Raw genomic sequence first — 21,181 nt, forward strand, 5'->3', positions numbered from 1 at the left:
TAACGCTCTACACAACAGGCGAGTATACAGTCATGTGTAAGAGCAGTCATGTGTACAATGGTACCATTGTTCTCATGTATCCCAAATGTGTGCTTGTGTGGGTCTGAAGTCGTGTTCACACGGTCGGATTTAAGTCACTTAATACCGGTAATAAGTCACTATTACCGGTTGTAAGTCGCTTATTACCGGTATTAACACACTTATATCCGACCGTGTGAACACGACTTGTAGTCTACAAAGGAGGCTTTAGCTGTTAGACTTCTCCGTAGTCCACTTGCCCATTTTGCATACGCTGGCTATTACATTTAAGCATAAAACTCTGATTTATATTGATTTGTGTGCAACTGATAGATTTTCACATCTGTATCTGATCTTTTCAGTCACCGCACTCCCTCTGTTTGTTAGCTTCCCAAGTGGACTACTGACTTTGCCTTGCGGTTAAGATTTTTAACACGGGACTCTATGGAGAGTTAGGCCAATTTCTGGCCTTACTAAAATTGGCCATGATGTAATGCATCTTTAAATGGATCTGCTTTGTGATTGGTCGCCCATATCTCGCTATGGTTTAAATCTTCCGGGCCCGCGTCATTACAATTAACTACACCGTACACAACTATCTGTGGTATTTGCGGCGCTTTTGTGTCGACGCAAAAGTTAATCTCTCATCAAACATCTAGCGCGTCTTGTACTATACCATGCTTAGTACTAGTGGTTAATGGACTGATAAACAAGTATGCTTGACAGTGTGTTTTAGAGAACAAAGTCCCGGGTTCGCTATCAATAAACTGGTAGATTCCAAAATCAGAATTGTTCAGTATTAAAGTGAGCCATTATATTTATGCAAGATAATGTTGCATTCAATTACTTTTATTGTCACTAATCATCTGATATTTTTAACTCTTTATGACCATTTTACTATTGAATACTTTAATTTTAATAAACATCAGTATAATTTTGAGTTCAACGAAATGGGTTCATCATGACTAATAATAACATATTTTTAATAAAATTCGACTATGGCACAGTCTAGGTTAAACGATACAATTGTTGACGGCGAGTTAACGTTTCCTGGATACACAACCTATCGTAAAGATAGACTTTTCACTAATAAATCTCGTGGTGGAGGAGTATTGTTCTTTGTGAGAAGTAATCTTATTTCATTGCGACGTTCTGAATTGGAGCCGCAGGAAGAATTGGTTGTAATCGACATCCGTCCTCGGAAATCTCAGAAGATGGCAGTCGTTCTGTGTTACCGACCACCTGATGGGGATGTATCATCATTTAGTTCGGCGCTTTTTCAAACTTTAACAACAATTTCTAAAGAATATAATATAATTCATTTAATAGGTGACTTTAATGTACCAAAACTTCAAGGTTGTTTCAGTGACTCTATTCCTCAAAGTGTTCCTGTCCCAGAGCAGGATTTTATGGACACCATTAACTCATTTAACTTAACTCAGATGAATACACACCCTTCAAGGAAAAAGTGTGATAATATTCTTGATTTGATATTTTCTACTACACATTATCAGATCTCTGACATTTCAATTTCTAGTGAGTTCTTCCAGACTGACCATGTCTTGTTGGAATTTGTTGTGTACACAAAAATAAATAGACTTAGGCCAGCCACTCGGTTTGTTTACAATTTTAAAAATGCAAACTTCAGTGCAATTAGATCTGAGCTTACTTCGACTGATTTTAGTCGTGTATACAATGCATCCAACGTTGACATGTCATGGAATAACTTCACTGATATTTTTATGAATATTATTAATAAGCACATTTCTAAGGTCAAAGATTGTACAGCTCCTGTATGGATTGACTCTGAGATTCGTCATCTTCGGAACAAAAAGGAGAGTGCATGGCGGAGAGCAAAAAAACCGGACTCTCCGCAGGCCTGGGAATCATTTCTTAAGTTGCGTAATCGATTGAAGAATTTAATTCAGGATAAGTACAATGATTATATTGACAGTTTAGGTGCTACCATCTCTGATAATCCCAAGAGATTTTGGTCTTATTTCAAATCCAAAACACAATCCTGCACTTTGCCACAGGTGATTAAGGGTGATCAATGTACTGCATCAGAAGCCAGTGATAAAGCGCAATTGTTCAATTCATATTTTTATTCTGTGTTTTCAAAACCCAGGGATGATAATGAATTACCTGATATCCCTATGTTTCAACACCAGTTACTTGGTAGTATTCAGATTGAGGAGTCTGATGTTTTGGAAATACTATGCAGTCTTGACACATCAAAAGCTGCTGGACCTGATGGCATATCACCAAGGTTATTGAAAGAATGTGCCTCTCAAATTGCTCATCCCCTGTGTCACATATTTAATTGTTCTCTCTCGTCTGGGAAACTACCAAGCATATGGTTAAAAGCTAATGTTGTGCCCGTTTACAAGAAGGGTGACAAATAACTTGTGGACTTGCTGTGCATTTGTGGTAAGATCATGGAAAGAGCTGTGTTTAATATTGTTTTTCCACAAATTAAAGATTATTGTTAAAGGAAGATCAACTGTTATGCAGCTTCTAACAGTATTTCATGAAATTGCTCATTCACAAGTTACAGTCGTTTGGGTTCCATTCGCATCTTCGTAGTTGGTTTCAAGCATACTTGACTGATAGGGAGCAAAATGTAGTCATTGATATTTCAAACTCAGACTGGCTCCCAGTCTTATCCGGTGTCCCTCAAAGGTCCATCTTGGGACCCATGCTTTTTTGTGTTACATCAATGACATGCCTAACTGTACCCGAAACAGCACAACTGCGTTATTTGCTGATGATTCCAATGCTTTAGATCAATCCATAGTACACATGACTGCTTGCTCCTTCAGGATGACATCAATTCTCTTTATAAATGGGGCAAAACATGGGACATGCATTACCATCCATCCAAATGCCAAATAATTTCAGTCACCAGAAAAAAAAATATGGTGAAATTTGACTATCGTATGAATAACAATATTTTATCCAGAACTGATTCTATCAAGGATCTTGATGGTATTGATATTTCATCTAGTCTTGTATGGAATGACCATGTTAGACGTGTTGTCAACAAGTGCAATAAAAAGTTGGGTATGATAAAACGTGCAGTAGGTTTTAATGCTCCCGAAAGGGTCACAAGGACACTTTTTACTGCACTGGTCAGGAGTGATGTGGAGTATGCCAGCTCTCTCTGGAGTGGTACATCAAAACGTAATCTTCGATTAATCGAAGGCATCCAGAGGAGAGCAACAAACTATACTCTACATTACCCTGATTTAGACTATCGTGAGAGGTTAACTAAATTAAACCTCCTTCCTTTGTCTTTTAGACGTGAAATCCTTGATCTCACATTCTTTTTTAGATGCAAAATGGGACTTTATGACCTTAATCATAACCATTTTGTTGTTTTTAACTCCACCCTCAAGAACCGTCCCACCACCAGATCATCTGCTGACCCCCTATTGTTGATTCCCAAACGATGCAAAACCGAATCTCACAGGGCATCGTTTTTCAACCGTATCGTTCCCCTGTGGAATCAACTTCCTCTCACAATTAGATCCACTGTCAACATGTCCTCTTTACGAGCCAGCTCTCTGAGTGGTACAAGAACAAACTAGAGGAGAGTTTTGATCCTTACAACACATGCTCTTGGGTTACATGTTGCCAGTGTTCTGGTTGTAGGCTTGTGTATGGGGTTTTTTTCAAATTTTTGGGAGGGTGTCCTCATTGTTTTGATCCTTGGTGGGACTGTCCTAGAGGTGCTCTGCACCTGTTAGTCCTTGCCTGTCACTGGTGCAAAATTTTATCTATACTTCCTTTTTTTTCATGTACTTTTGAATATTCATGTGCAATATATGTTGATGTTATATTATAATTATTGTATATACCAGTGATAAAGTGTAATAAATAAATAAATAAATAAATAAATAAATAAATAAATAAATAAATAAATAAATAAATAAATAAATAAATAAATAAATAAATAAATAAATAAATTGAGGATGCAAAATAGGTAATTTGTAGGAATGGATATATAGCGCTTTGCAATGAATCTCTTCATAAATTATGCAGAACAACCAAAACCACGAACGTTGGTACCCTATTGCGTGTTCTTTTGAAAAAAAAATTCTTGTTTATTTGTGAATCAGGCATTAAAACACACTTAGGCCTATAGCAATGTAGGCCTACACAAGTTCGGAACGAGACTTTTTATCTTTTGACGCGTATTCCGGTCGAATGCCAAAATTGATTGCTCAATGAATCATGAAATGAGAGCAATACTACTTTGATGATACCGATCGCAAGTAGATATCAGCCAATGAAAAAGGTATTCGCCGGAAATATATTTGCTAGAGTTCAATTTTTTTGAATTCGACAGATATATATTTGGTGGGTCACCGTGGGTGGTCTCATATATAACACTTGTGAGGGCTGTCATATTTGTCGTCGCTTCAATCATGTCTTATGTTATTTATTTATTTATTTATTTATTTATTTATTTATTTTTTTATTTATTTGTTTATTTATTTATTTATTGACTTATTTATTGACTTATTTATTGACTTATTTATTGACCTATTTATTTATTTTCTATTTATTTATTTATCTATTGACTCATTCATTTCTTGATTTGATTTGTAGTTAAAACCTGCAAGAAGGTATGGGCCAACCTCCGCTTCGGTTTCAGGCTTGCCGCGAAGCGTTAAACGGGTGGAGGTTGTGTAAATATGTTATATTTTAACTTTCCAAAGAACATTTGAGCCAAGAATGACAATGATCAAGTGCTTACAGCTTTACGTGTGATTTTTGATACCATGCTACATTAATGTACAAGTTTAAAAAGATTTAAACTTTGCATTACAATTTCTTGTGTGTGAAATTTTTTTAAGCAGCCGGAATTCTTTACATTATATCAACATTAACGAAAAAAGATATTTACAAGTACCGAGCATCATCTTACATGCAATCTTTCATTTGCAATATCGTGCAGGTTTTCAAATTTGAATAAAACTTAATTAAATATTACTAGTGCGCATTGTGTTGAATGATCTTTCTTTCAAACTGGGAATGAAGTGAATTGACGCATGCGTTATGTAATCGCTCATTTCTTCGCAATCAGTCAACCAATTCCAGTAAATTTGGCGTAAAAAGATGCAGAATAAACTGGGCTGCTCGCTGATGTTTAGATTTTTGGATTTTGTCGACTTACGTCCAAATTCATTCACCCGGTATTTTTTTCTGGAACACGCTGTATGATGATCATCAAGAGAACTTTGCTGGTATGGCTGATGAGTCCGATGGTCCTGTAGTTGGAACATTGCTTGAGGTCCCCAGACTTAAAATAACAGATTGTATCATATTTTGATAAGTGTGAATGTGAGGGAATGAGCTATTAATAGAATGTGGACTTTCTGGTTTGTTTACTATATAACAAAATGAAAACTTGATTTCGTGGCAGATGGATTTATGAAAGAGTTGTTAGCTATTCATTTAATGTGATTAGCCTGTGCTTTTAAAGAAAGGCACCTGCGAGTTTTGTGTGTTCAAAGTGCTGCCAATTATCAATAGTAAATTTTCGTAACTTTGGGTTTTTACTAGGGGAAAAGAGTTCTGGCATGTATGGGGGAATTTCCCGATACCACCACCACCCTCTTCCCGTCGTCACTGATTATCAAGCTGAAACGAAGGAGATTTAGAGTAATCCAAAGTGCGCATTTTCCCCCAAAAGGGAATATAATTCTTCTGTCGACTTGCTGAAGTCTGGTTTATGAAACAACACATCTGTCAATGTAAATGGAAACGGAGTGGACGAGTACTTGTTTCCTGAAGAAAGTTAGTGAATGGCGACAGCAGCACCGTTCTGGAAATTGTCATCAGTGCAAGGATTTGTACGCAGAGATATGTAAATTATTTTCAAGTCAAAAGTGGACTTCGTAAGTTTGAAACTTTGAGTGCAACAAAACTTTGTATCAAGACTGCCGGGTAAGTAAATATTGCAAATTATTGCAATTGATTGAATATACGCAACAATATTGTCCAATCATACTACAATTTTCATTAAAGATTCTAATTTTGTTAATTTGTTAACTTATACAAACAGTGTGTTCTCAGAAGTGCTCTTGGGTAAAAGGTGTTTTTGGCCTTGGGTCGTTGCGATCCACAACAAAATCGACTTGATTGACGAAAGACACCCAAGTCGGTCGTCTCGGTTGCATATTCTTCATCAGTTAGCCTATGAGTATGATGAACAAAAAAGGGACCAGAACACCCCCTGCAATACCCCGGTGGAAACCTGAAATGGTTCAGGGATGTTGAATCCACCATAATAGCACTCTTGGGGTTGTTATAAAGTAGACCTACGGCATTGACCAAGGGCTCTGGAATACCGTAGTGCCGTAAAGTCGAGTAATGTGATGGTGAGTGGAAGTTAAGAGCTTCAATAAATTGCACAACTTCACATTGATATAAGATGATAAAAACCATTTATTTGAAAAGCAGAACAGAAGTTCCAGTGAATATATAGGCCAGGATAAGCATTTTTGTAGTGTTGTGTCTTTTATTTATTAGACACTAAAAGCGGAAGTCATACAAATAATACTGAGTTGAAAAACAGTCATCAGTTACTAGAGTAGGTTTGTATTTTATTCAGCAGCTTGTTTTTCTTAAGTGTCGGCACAACTTCATAGCATTTTCATATGGTTGTTCAGTCTGATGGCTAACTTCAACTTCGAAAATGATCTGTCATCATGCTTGCTCCACAAATAGTAAGCCTAATCCTTCGCCACCAGTTCTGCAGTTTCCATTCTCTTATAGATCCTACATGATGACATCACTCCCAATCTTGTCTTGGGTCTGCCTTTTGGACGGGGACACCAGGACTGATTGAGGGGCACTAGGTCTGATTGAGGGAGCACCGGTTAGTAGGTGAGCAGGAGTAGGAGATGGCCAAAAAGTGCAGACCTCCATCTACTGATCACTCTATCTACAAGTATAATGCAATCTCAGAGACAATCCGCACCATCCAGGAACTCCACTCGAAAAATATAATCGTTCTTGGAGATATAAATGCACACCATGAGGTATGGCTTGGTAGCATGCAGACTGATAGCCATGGTGACGCTGCATTTGAGTTTGCTTCAGTCACAGACTACTACTGACTATGTATCAACAGTAAAAGTTCCCGTACATTGTATGCTGTGAATTCTCGCATATTCATGAGGGCCGATTTTTCCATCGTGTCGTTTCTAAAAAATAGATAGAGCTTCGCGTGTCTTTGCGTTTACACGAAAGACCGTAGCAGTTTTGACTGTCGCATTTCACGGAACAATCGGCCCTCATTACCGGGTGATGCTGATACTTTGACTGTTTGGACATGGTCTGTTATCTCTTTCATCCGTGGCTTCAGTTAATGACCTTCATCAACTTGTAAACAAAACAATACGGAATGGCAATTGTTTTAGACTTGATCTATTCATCACAACTTCCCCAGATAACCATGTTGTTACTGTCAGTGTCCCTCTGGGCTTATAAGACCACAGTGTTCCCCAATACAGGCAAACGTAAGGTTGGCTCTATGACAAAGACGTGACGTCTGGGATGACATGCACTGTTCTCTGGCTGATCGATGTAGAATGGCCCTTTATTTCAAAACCATGTAGTGCTGTCGAAACATGGTCTTGTGTGAGAGGCAACATAACTAATGCCATGGACTTCTATACCTTCAAAGACCAGCCACCGCCATTCAGATAAGCATTTGTTTATTAAATGCACAATGCTGAGTAACAGTGTAGCAGCAACAGAAAGCTTACAAAAAGTGTCATGGCATGTTCTTGACATGAACATGGCAAGATTTATCGTCTGAATATCAAATCGTGCATAGCACATACATGTGTATCGATCCCGGGTATTGATTTTAGTGTCTCTGCTGTACAATGTACTAAGTAATTATTTACCACGCGATGTCGGTGTTTTGCTCTTTTCAAAGATTCTCATTTCTTTGACATCTATGGTTCAATACATAACGTACCATGTGAACGTTGTAGTGCTCGGCGATTTATTCAAAATCTGTAGTCATCTATTGCTATGGTAGCTAATCCTGTCACATCATTACTTCGACAGCGTATAATAACCAAAAATATATAAGAATACATCTCCTTCACTACCATCCTCCTCTACAACATCCCCATAGAATCCTCACTGGTTATATTGCTGTGATTGATAGTCATCCGCGATGCAAGTCTCGTACCCATTTATGCATTGGATATAAACTGAGCTCAAAAAGAAACTTATAATTTTTCACAAGGTCATATCTTGAAATCCTGTCCATCAAATTGAACCAAAATTACACACAGATTTACTTCAATACTCTACTCTTTACACATGTCAGTAACCAAGCAGTTAACCAACTGACACAACAGCAAAATGCACTGACATGGGACAGCTTCCTGGACCACATTTACAGCCCAGCCCTGTTTCATGAAAAAAGTGTATGAAAAGCAGAAAGCAGCACCGTTTTATCATCTGTGCAAGGATCTTATGTGCATTCTCACAGATTTTTTGTCCTGGGTGCCAAATGTTGGGCTGTGAAAGTGAAGGAAGTCCAGGAAGCTGTCCCATGACAGTGCATTTTGCTGTTGTGTCAGTTGGACAACTGCTTGGTTACTGATATGTGTTTTGAGTAGAGTATTAAGGTAATCCTGTGTGTAATTTTGGTTCATTTTGATTGACAATATTTTAAGATATGACCTTGTGATTCACAAGTTGTAAAAAATTATAAGTTTCTTTTTGAGCTCAGTTTAGCATCCGATTTCACCAACAGTCGTAACCCAACACATCGTATCTCTAACATTGTAAATCCTATGGAAGAGTTACCATGGGTGTGGGACTCACGATGGATTTAGCACTTACGATGCATCATAACACTCTATGATGACGCTGATGTGAAACTGAATTCCTCAATCCTGATAATCCAGACCAATTAGAAGTTTTGTACCACAGGCTGTTCATTCGATACACAGTTTTTCAACTGCTGATAGACATGCTCTTATGTACCTACATATTGATATAATAGACACACGTCAAATCAACTGAACTCTCTTGTGTCATACAAATCACAAACTTAGCAGCACTCTCCGTCGAAATGTTGCTGTGATTGGGTTATTAGTCACTAGTTTTCCGCACAGCGAGTCTAGTATGTTACCTTCCTATCAAAGTCGTTACGCAACATCTCATATAGCATCCAATTTCATAGTTGTGACGCTGAAAGTCGTAGAAGTAGTAACTAACAGGATTAATTACAATAGCAATGGGATTACACAATTTTGAATGTATTGCCCTGCACTAGACGTTACGCCATACATACCTGGATCGTAATTCTATAGAATGTTTACATCATGCTGATCACCCACAACTGTAAGATCAGTGTCTTTGAAAAGAGCGGTATCAATCATTGCATACATTCACAGGTGATAAGCGCACCCTTCTTTTTTTTGCAGGTCAATGCATTCAAAAATATTGTAAACCCATTGCTATGGTAATTAATCCTGTTACACCACTACTTCTACAGCGAATTAACACATCGGAAATCCAAACTAGTCCTTCCAGAAGGACTCAGCACCATATATCACGCCGTCAGGCGCGTGGATATATAGTCCGTGAGCCGGCTTAAATATTGTCCATGTCATGTAAAGTTTTGGACTTATGAATGGGTTTAGCACTTGCGATGCGGTGTAACTCTCTTTCGAAATCGATTATATGAAGCTGATGTGAAACTAATTGCTGGGAATATGATACCAATTTAAAGTTCTGTGCCACTGGATGTTCAGTCTGGTGACGAATGCTTAATCCAGAGTAACAAATTCGTATTCGTTATCGTTACATAGTTCTACATTTTCTTCTGATAGACATGCTCTTGTGTACCTGAACAAAGTAAATGCAAAGAGAAACATAGAAGTTGTAACGAAGTCAAATAGGCCCTTGAATAATTATTTGCAATGTACCGGTGTTAAGCTTAACTAATGTCCTACAAAGTGGGCACAATTTTAGTTTTGACGTCAATATGACATTGTATTTTGGTTTTATTTTGGTTAGTGGTTGTAGCGACGTAAATACAACCACATCAACTTCATCATTGGTTATATTTTGGTTATCCAAATAAGCAACCAAAATACAATATTTGTTTGTCATACCAACCAAAATGTAACTTAAAACAAACACAAAGTTTGGTTAGTTTGGAAACGTTAATATTACCAACAATAATTCAACGTATAACTAACATTTTTATTTGTCATTTTGATAACGTCAACACAACCAACAATATTCTAACGTCGATGACATGGCATTGGTCAGTTTGGTAACATCAATTAAATTTCTGAACGCTACCACGTTTTCAGATTGCCATCGAAATGATTACCTTGTTTTATATTTGGTGCCCCGACAGTCAATTAGAGGGGTACCCACTTCACGTTACAATATTGCTGTATCTATCAGAAATTTAAAAATAACTATTTCACATCTGACATCCCTGTTATTCAAACTTGGTCATCATAGCACAACTATGGAGGTTTATATCCTAGGTAGGGGCATATCCAGAGAAAGGCCGGGGACAGGAACGTTGGACGCAAACTGTGTTTTCTTTGTGTGTGTGTTGTTGTTTTTTGTGCGTCAGTAGATCTAGTTGTAAATAAACTGACGTCGATTGAACCTTTTCTAGTTTGATTTAAACAAATTGCTAACCAAGCAGCACATGTCCAGCTGGCGCGGTAGTCAAACAGTATTGGCACGGCACACATCGATACACATTGCTGACTTATTTAAAAGTACACGTGATTATTTACTAGTTACATATCTTGTGATATTGGCGCTTATTCTGTCGACAAACACGAATTTCTATGACTCGAGGAGTAGTTTGATATTCTTATAATAATAAATAATGTCCCACCTGAACTTTTATCGTCATGTTGTATTGAAAACCTAGTAGTTATATCAAATTGAATCATTTTAAAGCAAGTAATTATATTGTTTTCTTGTCTAGACTCACCTTAGGTACTTGAAATTTTCCTTTTCCTGGCAGATCTCCAGAAGCTCTGTAAAACTTCTATTCGCAAGGCAAATCTTGCTAAAGCGAATTCCTGTAATATGACGGGCGCTCTTCAAAGATTTCTTCATTTTCTCCCATGCACCGGCTGAGATTTGAGGTACCTTCTGTTGCATGGTTTCATCATCTCTGTCATCCTTAGGCCTACAAATCAATGTAAACTCCTGCATTTGGCTCCACGACGTTAGACCTGTACCGACACATTCTACCATATCGTCTGGGTACGGGCTGTCTTTAAGTCGTAGCTTTTCAAGAAGCACGAGACGATGGAGACCTGTCAGCAATTCTTTGTGTTTTTGGCGGCTGATATCACATACGCTTATACCTAAGTTAGTTATGGTTTCTGGTAACGTTTTTGACAGAATTGTAGCTGCATCGTCATTCATATGGTTGTTGACAGTTATCAGTGCCTGAAGTTGCGTCGACAATCTTGGTAACTCCTTGAAAACAGCTATCATATCTTCTGCTGGTGCATTGTAGTCGGAGATGTGTAACTTTTGAAGAGATGTGCATCTGACAAGCTTTTGCGCTAACGTGGGAAGTGTTTCTCCATGCTCAATGTCGTTGCGATGTATTCCAAGAGTCTTTAGTGCGGGCATCTTGTCAACTACACTAACCAATCGTGTTGTCTGTTCTCCTGTTGAAGTTACCGACGCAGCCCAAAATTCCGTTAACGAGATCATGTGACCGTTGTTAACAGATTTAACAAAGTCAGCCAAGTTCCTGCCAAGCTTAAAGTTATCTATGGCTAACTTCTCTAACTTTATATGTTTGAAGCTTTTGATGATTGGACCAAGATTAGTATCTGAAGTCGACGGCAAGCCTTCACATCTTTGCATAAGTTCGATGTACGCTACAAACTCCGCAGGAGGCAATTCTAGCAATTCCTTGTGTAATATCTCTCGATGCTCCTTTTTGTATTCATTACACATTTGCTGTACCTCTTCATCTGGGATGATTTTCAACCCTTTAAAGATCTGTTGATTTATTTCCTGACCTGGCCCATAATATATCTGGGGGTCGTGGGGATGCGCTACTGCTTGTAACTTGAATGAACGTATCCAGGAGTCACTGTGTTCCATGTAGTAACCAAGAGCCACAGCTGGATAAGGTTGTACCCCAAAACAATAAACCTGACCGTCCTTAAACAACCGGCTTAGCATCTCGTTAAATTTGAGTTTTGCGTCAGCTTCATAGTTGCATTCCAAACACAGCTCAATGAACTGTTGGACCCGTCTTGTTTCGTCTACAGAAAGCTTTTCATTGTAGTACAAAGACATGGTTTCTTTGACATCAAGTTCGTCGTCAAATAGCTTCATCAATGATGTCATGACTTCTTTAGCGGCATCGGTGTTTTCTGCGGCAGCTGAAATAAGCACAAGCCCTGTAGCCATGGCAGTGTCTACAGTGTTGATGGCACTAAGGTATGAACGCAACTCATCGGGATTATCCGCGAGGTATTTGCCAGCAATGTGTTCTTGTCCGGATTTGTGGAAGAATGTCAAAGAATTGGCATGGTCATCTTTTTGTGAAATCACGCCCATGGCGCATGCAACATTTGCCAATTCGTTAGAGGAAGACTTGATAATCTCGTTCCTGTTGAATACTAAGGTCGGGGTCTTAGTAGGAGTTAAGCCTTTCACAGCAATAGCACCGAGCTCTTGTACTATTGTATTCTGTAATATAAAACAATATAATCTGAATATGTAAATACAGTTTGAACAAGCACAAACAAGTACAAATTGGATAACCAGAAAATTGTATACGAAAGATATGATATTGTAAGATAGACTAGTTACAAGAAGAAAACTAGACAAGCATCAAAGAAGCCTTCTTTTATAAATTTGTTGTAAGCATGATGACAAGATGGTCATAAAATTGTCAAGTTCTTTGGCGGTTTTTCCTGTGATTTTCATATTTTGTACTTGTATTATTGTTGAAATACATTTGTATGACGCGTATAAATCCTTATGTTAACAGTATCTTTATCATTCTATTGCACATACTGGTTTTGCTTTACCTTTGTGCTCAGATATTTAATTCAACGGTTAACACGCGTAATTCCATCAGCTTTGAAGGTAACGAAGAAGGTAACGAAGGTTTTCTAAAGTAACTCTCCGCAATAATCTAGAAATAACGGACAGCTGTAACTCACCTGTGTCAGACCGCAGTTTTGCCTCTTCTGAACACAAGATTGGTACATAGTTGAGATGATTGCATCATAGAGCTCACTTCGCCTTTTGGGAATCTCCTGCTTCCCTTCTGTCACCTTCCAGTACCAACAAATAAGAAGGGATATCATTGGGATCGATACATCTACAACCAGCTCGTTGTTTGTGATCATTTTTGACAGACGAGCACCTAGCGTACGGCTAAGAGGGTCATCAACAGCAAAGAACTGCTTCATATATTCAAGAATCTTCTTCTTGTTGAATGGTTGCAGTTCAAGACGTCTGTATTTGAATTCCATCATTTCCTTAATACGCCATGGCCTTGATGTAACAAGGACTCTACAGCTAGACAATTCGTCAAACGTAAGAATTCGTACAATGCTTCCAACCTCTTCATGCCGTAACACTAACAAATCAGGATCCGATTCGTCCAGGGCATCCAATATAATCACGACTGACTTGCCACACGTTTCAATCGTTTTGCGCAGCCACTGCAGATCATGAAATGGCGATGCAGATGCATGCAAAAGCTGTTTAACAATTTCCTCTTCGATATTGCTTTTGTAGTCCACTTTTCCTAATTCGAGAACAAACAACAGCTCGATGTGATTCAGAGGTGAATTCCGATCTTTGTCATCTAACCGGTGACACCAATCGTGGGCTATTTTAGAGCAGAGTGTAGACTTGCCTAAACCAGGACGACCTTCCAGGATGAATCTGCGCTGTTCTTCATTGTGCTCGAAAATCAAATGATAAAATTGTAACGGTATTTTGATAGTTTTGTTAGGCTTAGGGATGACTTTGTCAACGGTCAATTGTACATAGATGTCGTTGAGGTCCACGTAGCTCTCACATTCCCATGGAAAGAGCTGCTTCTTGCACAATTTGTTAAGGTAGTGCGTTTTTAATTCTCCCACCAAATCTTGAACCGTCAAGTTTGAGTGTTTGGTTTCTAAATCACAACAAATAATAAAGATATGAAAAATTACAGTAAGCGTAAAAATAAACAAAATAAACTTTCCTCTGATGCCAAAATCTCCAATTTTGATAGGAAAATGTGGTGGGAGATGAGGCTGCCTATCGGGTCACACATCGTTAACTTAATCTCAACACACAAAGGTGTATGTCTACTATTCCTAAACCAGCTGAAATACATTATAATTATTGAGAAAAATAGCCCAAATCAATGCTTATTGATGACGTTTCTCTAGATGATCGTGTGTTGCACTGTCGCAGAGCAAAGTTAAATCAATCATGAACAAAATGGAACTCAATACACATTAAAATTAAGTTGCTTTGTCTCATTCTGTCTAAGTCGTCATATTTCAACGACGCAAGTTGTTGATTTCACCTTTGTTTAGCATGAATTGTCAAGGACTATGGAACTTAAGAATAATTATGTAAATATTCTGACCATTTACTGCAACTAAACCTGAGTAAAAAGGATTAAAGTTCGGTAGTGTTTTAATGAGACATCCTGCATAAATACCTTTATCGTCTCTCTGGTTATCGATGTTAAACACCATACTCTGGGCTTGATAGCTGTCTCCACTCACATTTCGCTGCTCTTTGACGTTAATCTGCTGTTCTACCACACTGACATCATGAACATTGTTACCATGGATCGATACTGGGATACACGTGCTGTCTCCATCCACTGATTTTTGTTCCCCGACATTTGCAGCATGCTGTTGCGTAACAATGACATTGTTGCCATCGATAGAATCTTGTCCAGTCGATGCAGCATGGTTGTTGTCTCCCCTACCTTCTGGTTGCCAGCTGACTTCAGTCTTCTGTTCCATGATTCTTAGGTTGTTTCCTGTAGAAATGAGTTTTTCCCCTTGAATAAGTTCATCAGGACTGTTAGGGTATCATACTATTGGTAAATTATGTTTACAAGTCCAATAATTTACTCACGTTTTAGATGTTTCATCTTCCGATCGGAAGACTTCATCAGTAATGCGATGAACCAGCAACACTCCTACTCTCATCTCCAGAGTGTACAGTTCTTTGCAGTAGTTGGTCGTATACATGATTGAGAGAGTATGTCCCTTCATTGCGGTTGATAACTTTGGCCTCCCGTTTCCTGATCTACATGGCTTATCTGATCCACCTAGTTTGCTTGCAAGAGTCTTTGTCAATTACTTTCACTCCATCCTAATCAATAACATGGTTTTCTTGTGACACGTGGTCTGTGATGGCGGCTTTATTAATTTCGTCGACCGACTCCTTGCGTACAGCGCGAGTGAATTTCGTCCCTATTAACTTTTCTGACTCCTTTAAGTGTTCTTTAAGCCTTATCCCGAAAGGTCTGCCGGTTTCCCCAATGTACGATTTCTTGCAGTTTTTACATGGTCTCATCGCTGTCTGGATGTTGAGCTTCTAAAACACTTGCTGCAAGTAATTGACAGAGACTCTTGCAAGCAAACTAGATGGATCAGAGAAATCATGTTGATCAGGAAACGGGGGGCCAACGTTATCAACCGCGAAGAAGGGACATACTCTCTCAATCATGTATACGACCAACTACTGCAAAGAACTGTGCACAAAAACTATTTTCCTTTGTATTTTTGCAATGATCCAATGACCAATGAATTTTGTATAGCTAAGAATTAAGTTCATTACAGGTATACTTTTATAGCACTATTAAATTTAGTTGATAAAAATATGGAACGACTTCCTCTTCCAATTTTTTGCAGTCATCAAAGTTTCAAAATTCATAACCATGGATTTGGGCTAAGGACTAACATTAAATTAATTAACACAGATATAAATAGTGATTATTCTGCACCAGCTGCTAAATAGAGTTTAAAATTAAATATTTGAAATGGCAGATTAAACAAAAATTCTAACATGTAATGGGGGACGTAGAAGTAAATCTGAATAGACCCGTTGCTAAAATATTTGGTGGGGGCAGATAGAAAACTTATTACATGGGGGAGGGGCACTGAATAAATCAGCAGCTAAACAAAAAATAATGGAAATCTGGATCTATATTTGTAAATAGGTGGACAAAACAGAGAAAACGACAAAACGAGTATGATCATTTTTGTACTATTTTTGACACAGACGGGCAAACACAGGAGAATAAAAAAAAACCAATAGATTCTGAAAATCTGTTGATATTTTGGAAACAGATGAATTCATCTGGGAGAATCATAATATAAAACAAAAGATTATGGAAATCTGATGGGTTTCTTAAACAGAGGATCAAAACAAAAGAAAACATAAAAATCTAGATATTCTGGCACTATTTCAGATTTTCATGATCTTTTTAATACCATTTGTGACCCGTTACAGCAAAAGGTACCTTAAGTCGGGAGCTACATATGCCTTATTTTGCTAGTAACAAATGCATTCTAAACCTATTGTTGTAGGGGATAATAAGCTTGTACCTGTCTATAGAACTGTCTATAGAACTGTCTGTTATACAACTCTAGTCTTTATTTGATATGGCTAATCCCTGTTCAAGTGGCGTGAGTGGTGGGTTACAAAAGCATTGTATTGTATTTGTATAGGTATGTAGCCACCCACTAACAATGAGAGGACATTCCTGAACCTCGTTGACTTGTAGATGATTTGAAATGACCGCCACTTCAGATTGTCATTATTGTTTGATATTTTCTGCCAACATTGGGGAAAAAGAGACACTTGTAGCAGCCGTCATAAGGTACCTTTCGCTGTAACGGGTCACATTTATGCTTCTGTATCGAAACAGAGGAATCATACTTGGATTAAATCGTGCGGTAGAGGCAGATATCACCCAGTATTAGGTTACTTCCAAAACTTACTATAAATGAAAATATTGCCTGAGATTTGGTATCAAACTACACAATAAACAGACAGTGACCCTTTAATGTACACGTATACAGTCTGTGATATTGAAGATCATCTTCGACTCGTATCGTCTGGTTATGGCCAAACCTGGGATAATTATGTTTTACATCCCTGGTGAAGCTGATAACATAAGCACGAAACAATTAGATACGTCATGATTAATGGTTACAATCCAGAACTGGGGAAAGAAAGAGGAAGGGAGATTTTAATCAATTGAAAAAAGACGTAGGCCTATAAATCTAGCAGGGAAAATAAATAAATGAGGATGCGTACTAGCAGAAATGATCCATTTGGAGCTCCACGCAACCTCTATCTCTTCCGCTATATCAGAGATATAAATTTCATACGTTTACAACGACAAAATGTACACAACATAAATATACATAGACATCTCAACTCACCTTTCTCCTAGAAAATATTTACGTGTATTAGAAAGCCCTGCAATGGCGGACAGTTTATTATTTGCATTATACGTACGTGTACTAGTAAAGGCCTTATAAAAATTACTTTGTTTGGTTCCCGTCCCCTCAGGACTTATTTTTTCCATTTTTTTTAAAGATTATTTTTAATGCTTTAGGAAATTTTAGACAGATAAATACGTTTATTTTGAACACAATAATCACTTTCAAGTACTCTAGGGGCTTCAGAATCTCACATTTGAAAACACTCTTAAAATTAACTCCTCACAAATGAATAGAATCTATTCAAATTTGACAAGTATGACTATTCTGAGTGGAATATACCCGGAATATAACAGAATCTTGTCACAATGGAAAGGCCGATCTATTCAAATATTTGAATGAAAATGAATCGGATAGCATGGAAAAGAAAAAGTGTTCACGCCCGGGAATCGAACCCGGGAGCTCGTTATGAGACCTGTGCCTTAACCACTCGGCCACGGGAGCTTCAGAGGGAGATCTTTTCAATTTGAATAGTTACGTGTTAAAGGAGGATTTCGTGATCCTAGCATCCTCTTGTTATGACATTTTTCAGTAGATATCTACGAAAAAGCTTATTTCAAAATTTCAGTTGATTCCGATTTTGCGTTTGCGAGTTATGCATGATTATGTGTATTACACTGCTCCATAGACAATGTGTTGTAATTTCGTTCTGGTGCACCAGAACGAAATTCAAATTTAACGATATTTTTGCTAAACGAATTAATCTGCAAGAAATATTTGGTACATAAACATTATGTAGCCAGAGGTCTCCAGTGGTGTAAAAATCTCAAATTTTTTTGGGAAAAGTGGGGGATGAGGCTGTGGATCACGAAATGCCCCTTTAAAATAAAACGGCCATTATAAGATTGTCGGTTCAAAGTGATCAAAATAAACTGTATCAAAACGAATAGATACAGGTTCAAAAATAAGTGAGTAGGGGCTGGGTTTTCTATTCCAAAAAATGAAAGTACGAAATTAGAGTGCAACTATAAAACGTATGCTTATTTTATATTGAAGAAAAACAAAACAAGAAACTCTTCCCCCATCAAATGCCCAACTAACTCATGAAAATCCTCTGTACCGAGAACCCCGGACGAGAAACAAAAAATTAATTTTATATGGCCTGTAAAGTCTGGATACCCCGGACATACGTCATCAACACAGAACCAAAAATAGCAATCCATCACGACCTCTCACTGCAAGCTCATTAATATACAATGTATTCATGTGTAAGCCTATGTGTTGCATCCTCGGTGTTTCATCGTGTGGAATCATTATCCATAATGTATCATGTATTTAACAGATGTCTATGATCCTTAATTATTGTGCGTCTAATATTCAATTTATTTACATAGTTCTTGGCATCTATTAATATTTCTTCCAGTATATTCATCACTGGTATAAAATACAACCAACAATAGAATAAAAATTAATTGCACAACTACAACATTGATTTAATAAAAAAAACAATTTTGTGAAAACTACACAGGTTCGAGTGAATATATAGTGAGCAGGAGTTATACCGTGTATGATGTATGTAATGTTAGGCCAATATCTGTTTTGAACGCGCGGGCTGTACGTACATGATCAGTATATTAATGTACTAAACTATGTGTAATATTTTAAACAAATCTGTATTTAGATGTAACCATTCATATGCTAACTATTTTTCAGCACCGCTGTCATTCAAAGACCCCATATCTTTTTATAATCACATACTCTGTCACCCAAAGACCCTTTCCTTTCGGTCTGTCACCCAAAGCCCCTTACATATCCATTTGAACAGCAATAAGTCATCTATCACTGATTTTGTTACTTCTTTTGAAATAACAAAGCCATTTGAGTCATTTAGAACTAGAAATTCCATTTTCGAGGCTATCACCTAAAGACCCCATTTCAAAACAGGTCCGTTTGTCACCCAAAGACACCACATTTTGTACATTTTGCTCTCCGAATGCCAAAAATTATGTTCTCACCCAATGACCCCATAATTTTTATATTTTGCTCTCACCGAATGCCCCTTATAAGTGCCAGCCCCACACCTGTATCATTTCATTTTGAAGTGCCCCCCGGTAGAAATCACACCCTGAATTGGTTTGTATCTTATTTAAAGATGGGTGACCTAATCGACAGTCTCATCCCAACAACCTCTGTTTTTCCTATCAAAATGGAGATCTGGCATCAGAAAAAAGCTCTTATTATTCTCCTAATCACACAATGAAATTTTATGCCTAAATTATATTCCGTTTAGATATTATTATTTATGAAACGCCACCCATGTAGCCTTTGACGAACCTAGTAAGCCAACTACCTAATTTGTTGGCAATTTAAGACCTCGTTTCAATTTGACCGTACGTGAATACTGATCACTGATGTGAATAATGACAAGTGTTATTGGTTATTACATGTTTTGATCCCCTCCAAATGCATGGAACAAAAATGATAATCCAACATGTCCAATGAGAGCTGAACAGATTTTCGTCAATGGTTACCGAATACAAGGCAATAGGATTTTTACTGCAACTTTCAAATCTTACGTTAATTCAAATCAGTATGCTGCGGCATCATAATGGGAACATTTGCAACAAATAATGCGCAAAAATAAATTCTGCTTCGACTGTAATTTGGCATAGGGCCTACGATCAACCGTTTTGGAATAATGGTCATTCATTTTGGGGCGGTAATTACTTCATAGGTGTTTATATAACCAGAACGTAACAAATTTATCTGCAAGACATGCAAGGTTTATTGTTGTATTTTCACATGCACCTTTAGTCCAACCTTTTGGAAAACCCCTTGCCATCTACTGAAGATAGCAGACAAATAAAAAAACATTAATCAGTTTCCTCCAATTTTTTTAATTAAACCCGATAAATGGTCTTTTAGTATGAGGGTGGGTCACTGGGGTGTGCGTGTGGGGTATAGAGGCCCTGCATGCTTTTATCGATTGCCTCCAAACAAATGAACCGGTGTTCTTCACCGTAATGGCGCGTAATATTCTTCATGGCGCAATGGAAGATGATCGAGAAAATATATTTTGGCATTTTCATACCTTTTATTAAACCAGTTGGAAAATCCCTTGCTGTCTATTGAAGATAGCACACAAATTAATCAGCAAAACTCGGTTTCCTCCAATTTCTTAGATCAAAACCGATAAACTGGTCTTTTGGGGTGAGTAGGAATGTGTGTGCGTGGGGGAGGAGACCAAAGTTAATATTGGTATTTTCATACCTTTTATATAAGGTCTCTTCAAAAACTTGCTATCTACTCAAGATCACAAAGAGAAAAGACATCAACTTTTTGCTAACTGCATGCACGCTCTTGCATCGACATCTCTTAATCATACGCTAAGCATGTTTTATACAAAAATATACCAACATGCCGTACAGCTGTATTTTGTTTTAGGCTTTAATCCAAAGCCAATCATTTTAGAAGAAATCGAACTATCTTTCCCAGATAGCGAGTCTCCCCGGAGATGTTCGGTTCTCAATATGTATCTTTTCAGACAACATACTCTGACTTTTCACATCTTTAAGATGTGTTATTTGACAACACAAAAGGGTGTTAAACGATATCATATATTCATTCATCATTCACTCACTCGGTCGACTTCTGTCAGGCTCCTACGATAGCTTTCCAGATATGTC

At 37.7% G+C, this 21,181-nt stretch overlaps 2 protein-coding genes across 2 annotated transcripts; one reads left to right on the forward strand and one right to left on the reverse strand.

Moving 5' to 3' along the window:
• The first annotated feature begins 1,016 nt into the window (after positions 1-1,016).
• LOC140150359 (uncharacterized) lies at positions 1,017-2,423 on the forward strand. The gene has a single exon (XM_072172369.1). The coding sequence runs from the start codon at positions 1,017-1,019 to the stop codon at positions 2,421-2,423; it is 1,407 nt and encodes a 468-aa protein (XP_072028470.1).
• A 4,184-nt stretch (positions 2,424-6,607) lies between these two features.
• Positions 6,608-17,599, reverse strand: LOC140151350 (uncharacterized). The gene is made up of 5 exons (XM_072173661.1): positions 17,496-17,599; positions 14,747-15,076; positions 13,242-14,209; positions 11,030-12,762; positions 6,608-9,909 (listed from the first exon to the last, which is right to left on the reverse strand). The coding sequence occupies exons 2-5, from the start codon at positions 15,057-15,059 to the stop codon at positions 9,831-9,833; spliced, it is 3,093 nt and encodes a 1,030-aa protein (XP_072029762.1). The 5' UTR covers positions 15,060-15,076; positions 17,496-17,599; the 3' UTR covers positions 6,608-9,830.
• Between the last annotated feature and the right edge of the window lie 3,582 nt (positions 17,600-21,181).

Source organism: Amphiura filiformis, chromosome 4 (genome assembly GCF_039555335.1).
Source record: "Amphiura filiformis chromosome 4, Afil_fr2py, whole genome shotgun sequence".
NCBI classification, from domain to species: Eukaryota; Metazoa; Echinodermata; class Ophiuroidea; order Amphilepidida; family Amphiuridae; genus Amphiura; species Amphiura filiformis.

Excerpts from the sequence above, each read along its gene's own strand:
- LOC140151350 (XM_072173661.1), bottom strand. The coding sequence starts at position 15,059 with ATGGAACAGAAGACTGAAGTCAGCTGGCAACCAGAAGGTAGGGGAGAC. Across the intron at positions 12,763-13,241 it reads AAAACTGCGGTCTGACACAG|AATACAATAGTACAAGAGCT; the intron begins GTGAGTTACAGC and ends TTTATATTACAG. Across the intron at positions 9,910-11,029 it reads GAAAATTTCAAGTACCTAAG|GTACACAAGAGCATGTCTAT; the intron begins GTGAGTCTAGAC and ends TACTTTGTTCAG.
- LOC140150359 (XM_072172369.1), top strand. The coding sequence starts at position 1,017 with ATGGCACAGTCTAGGTTAAACGATACAATTGTTGACGGCGAGTTAACG.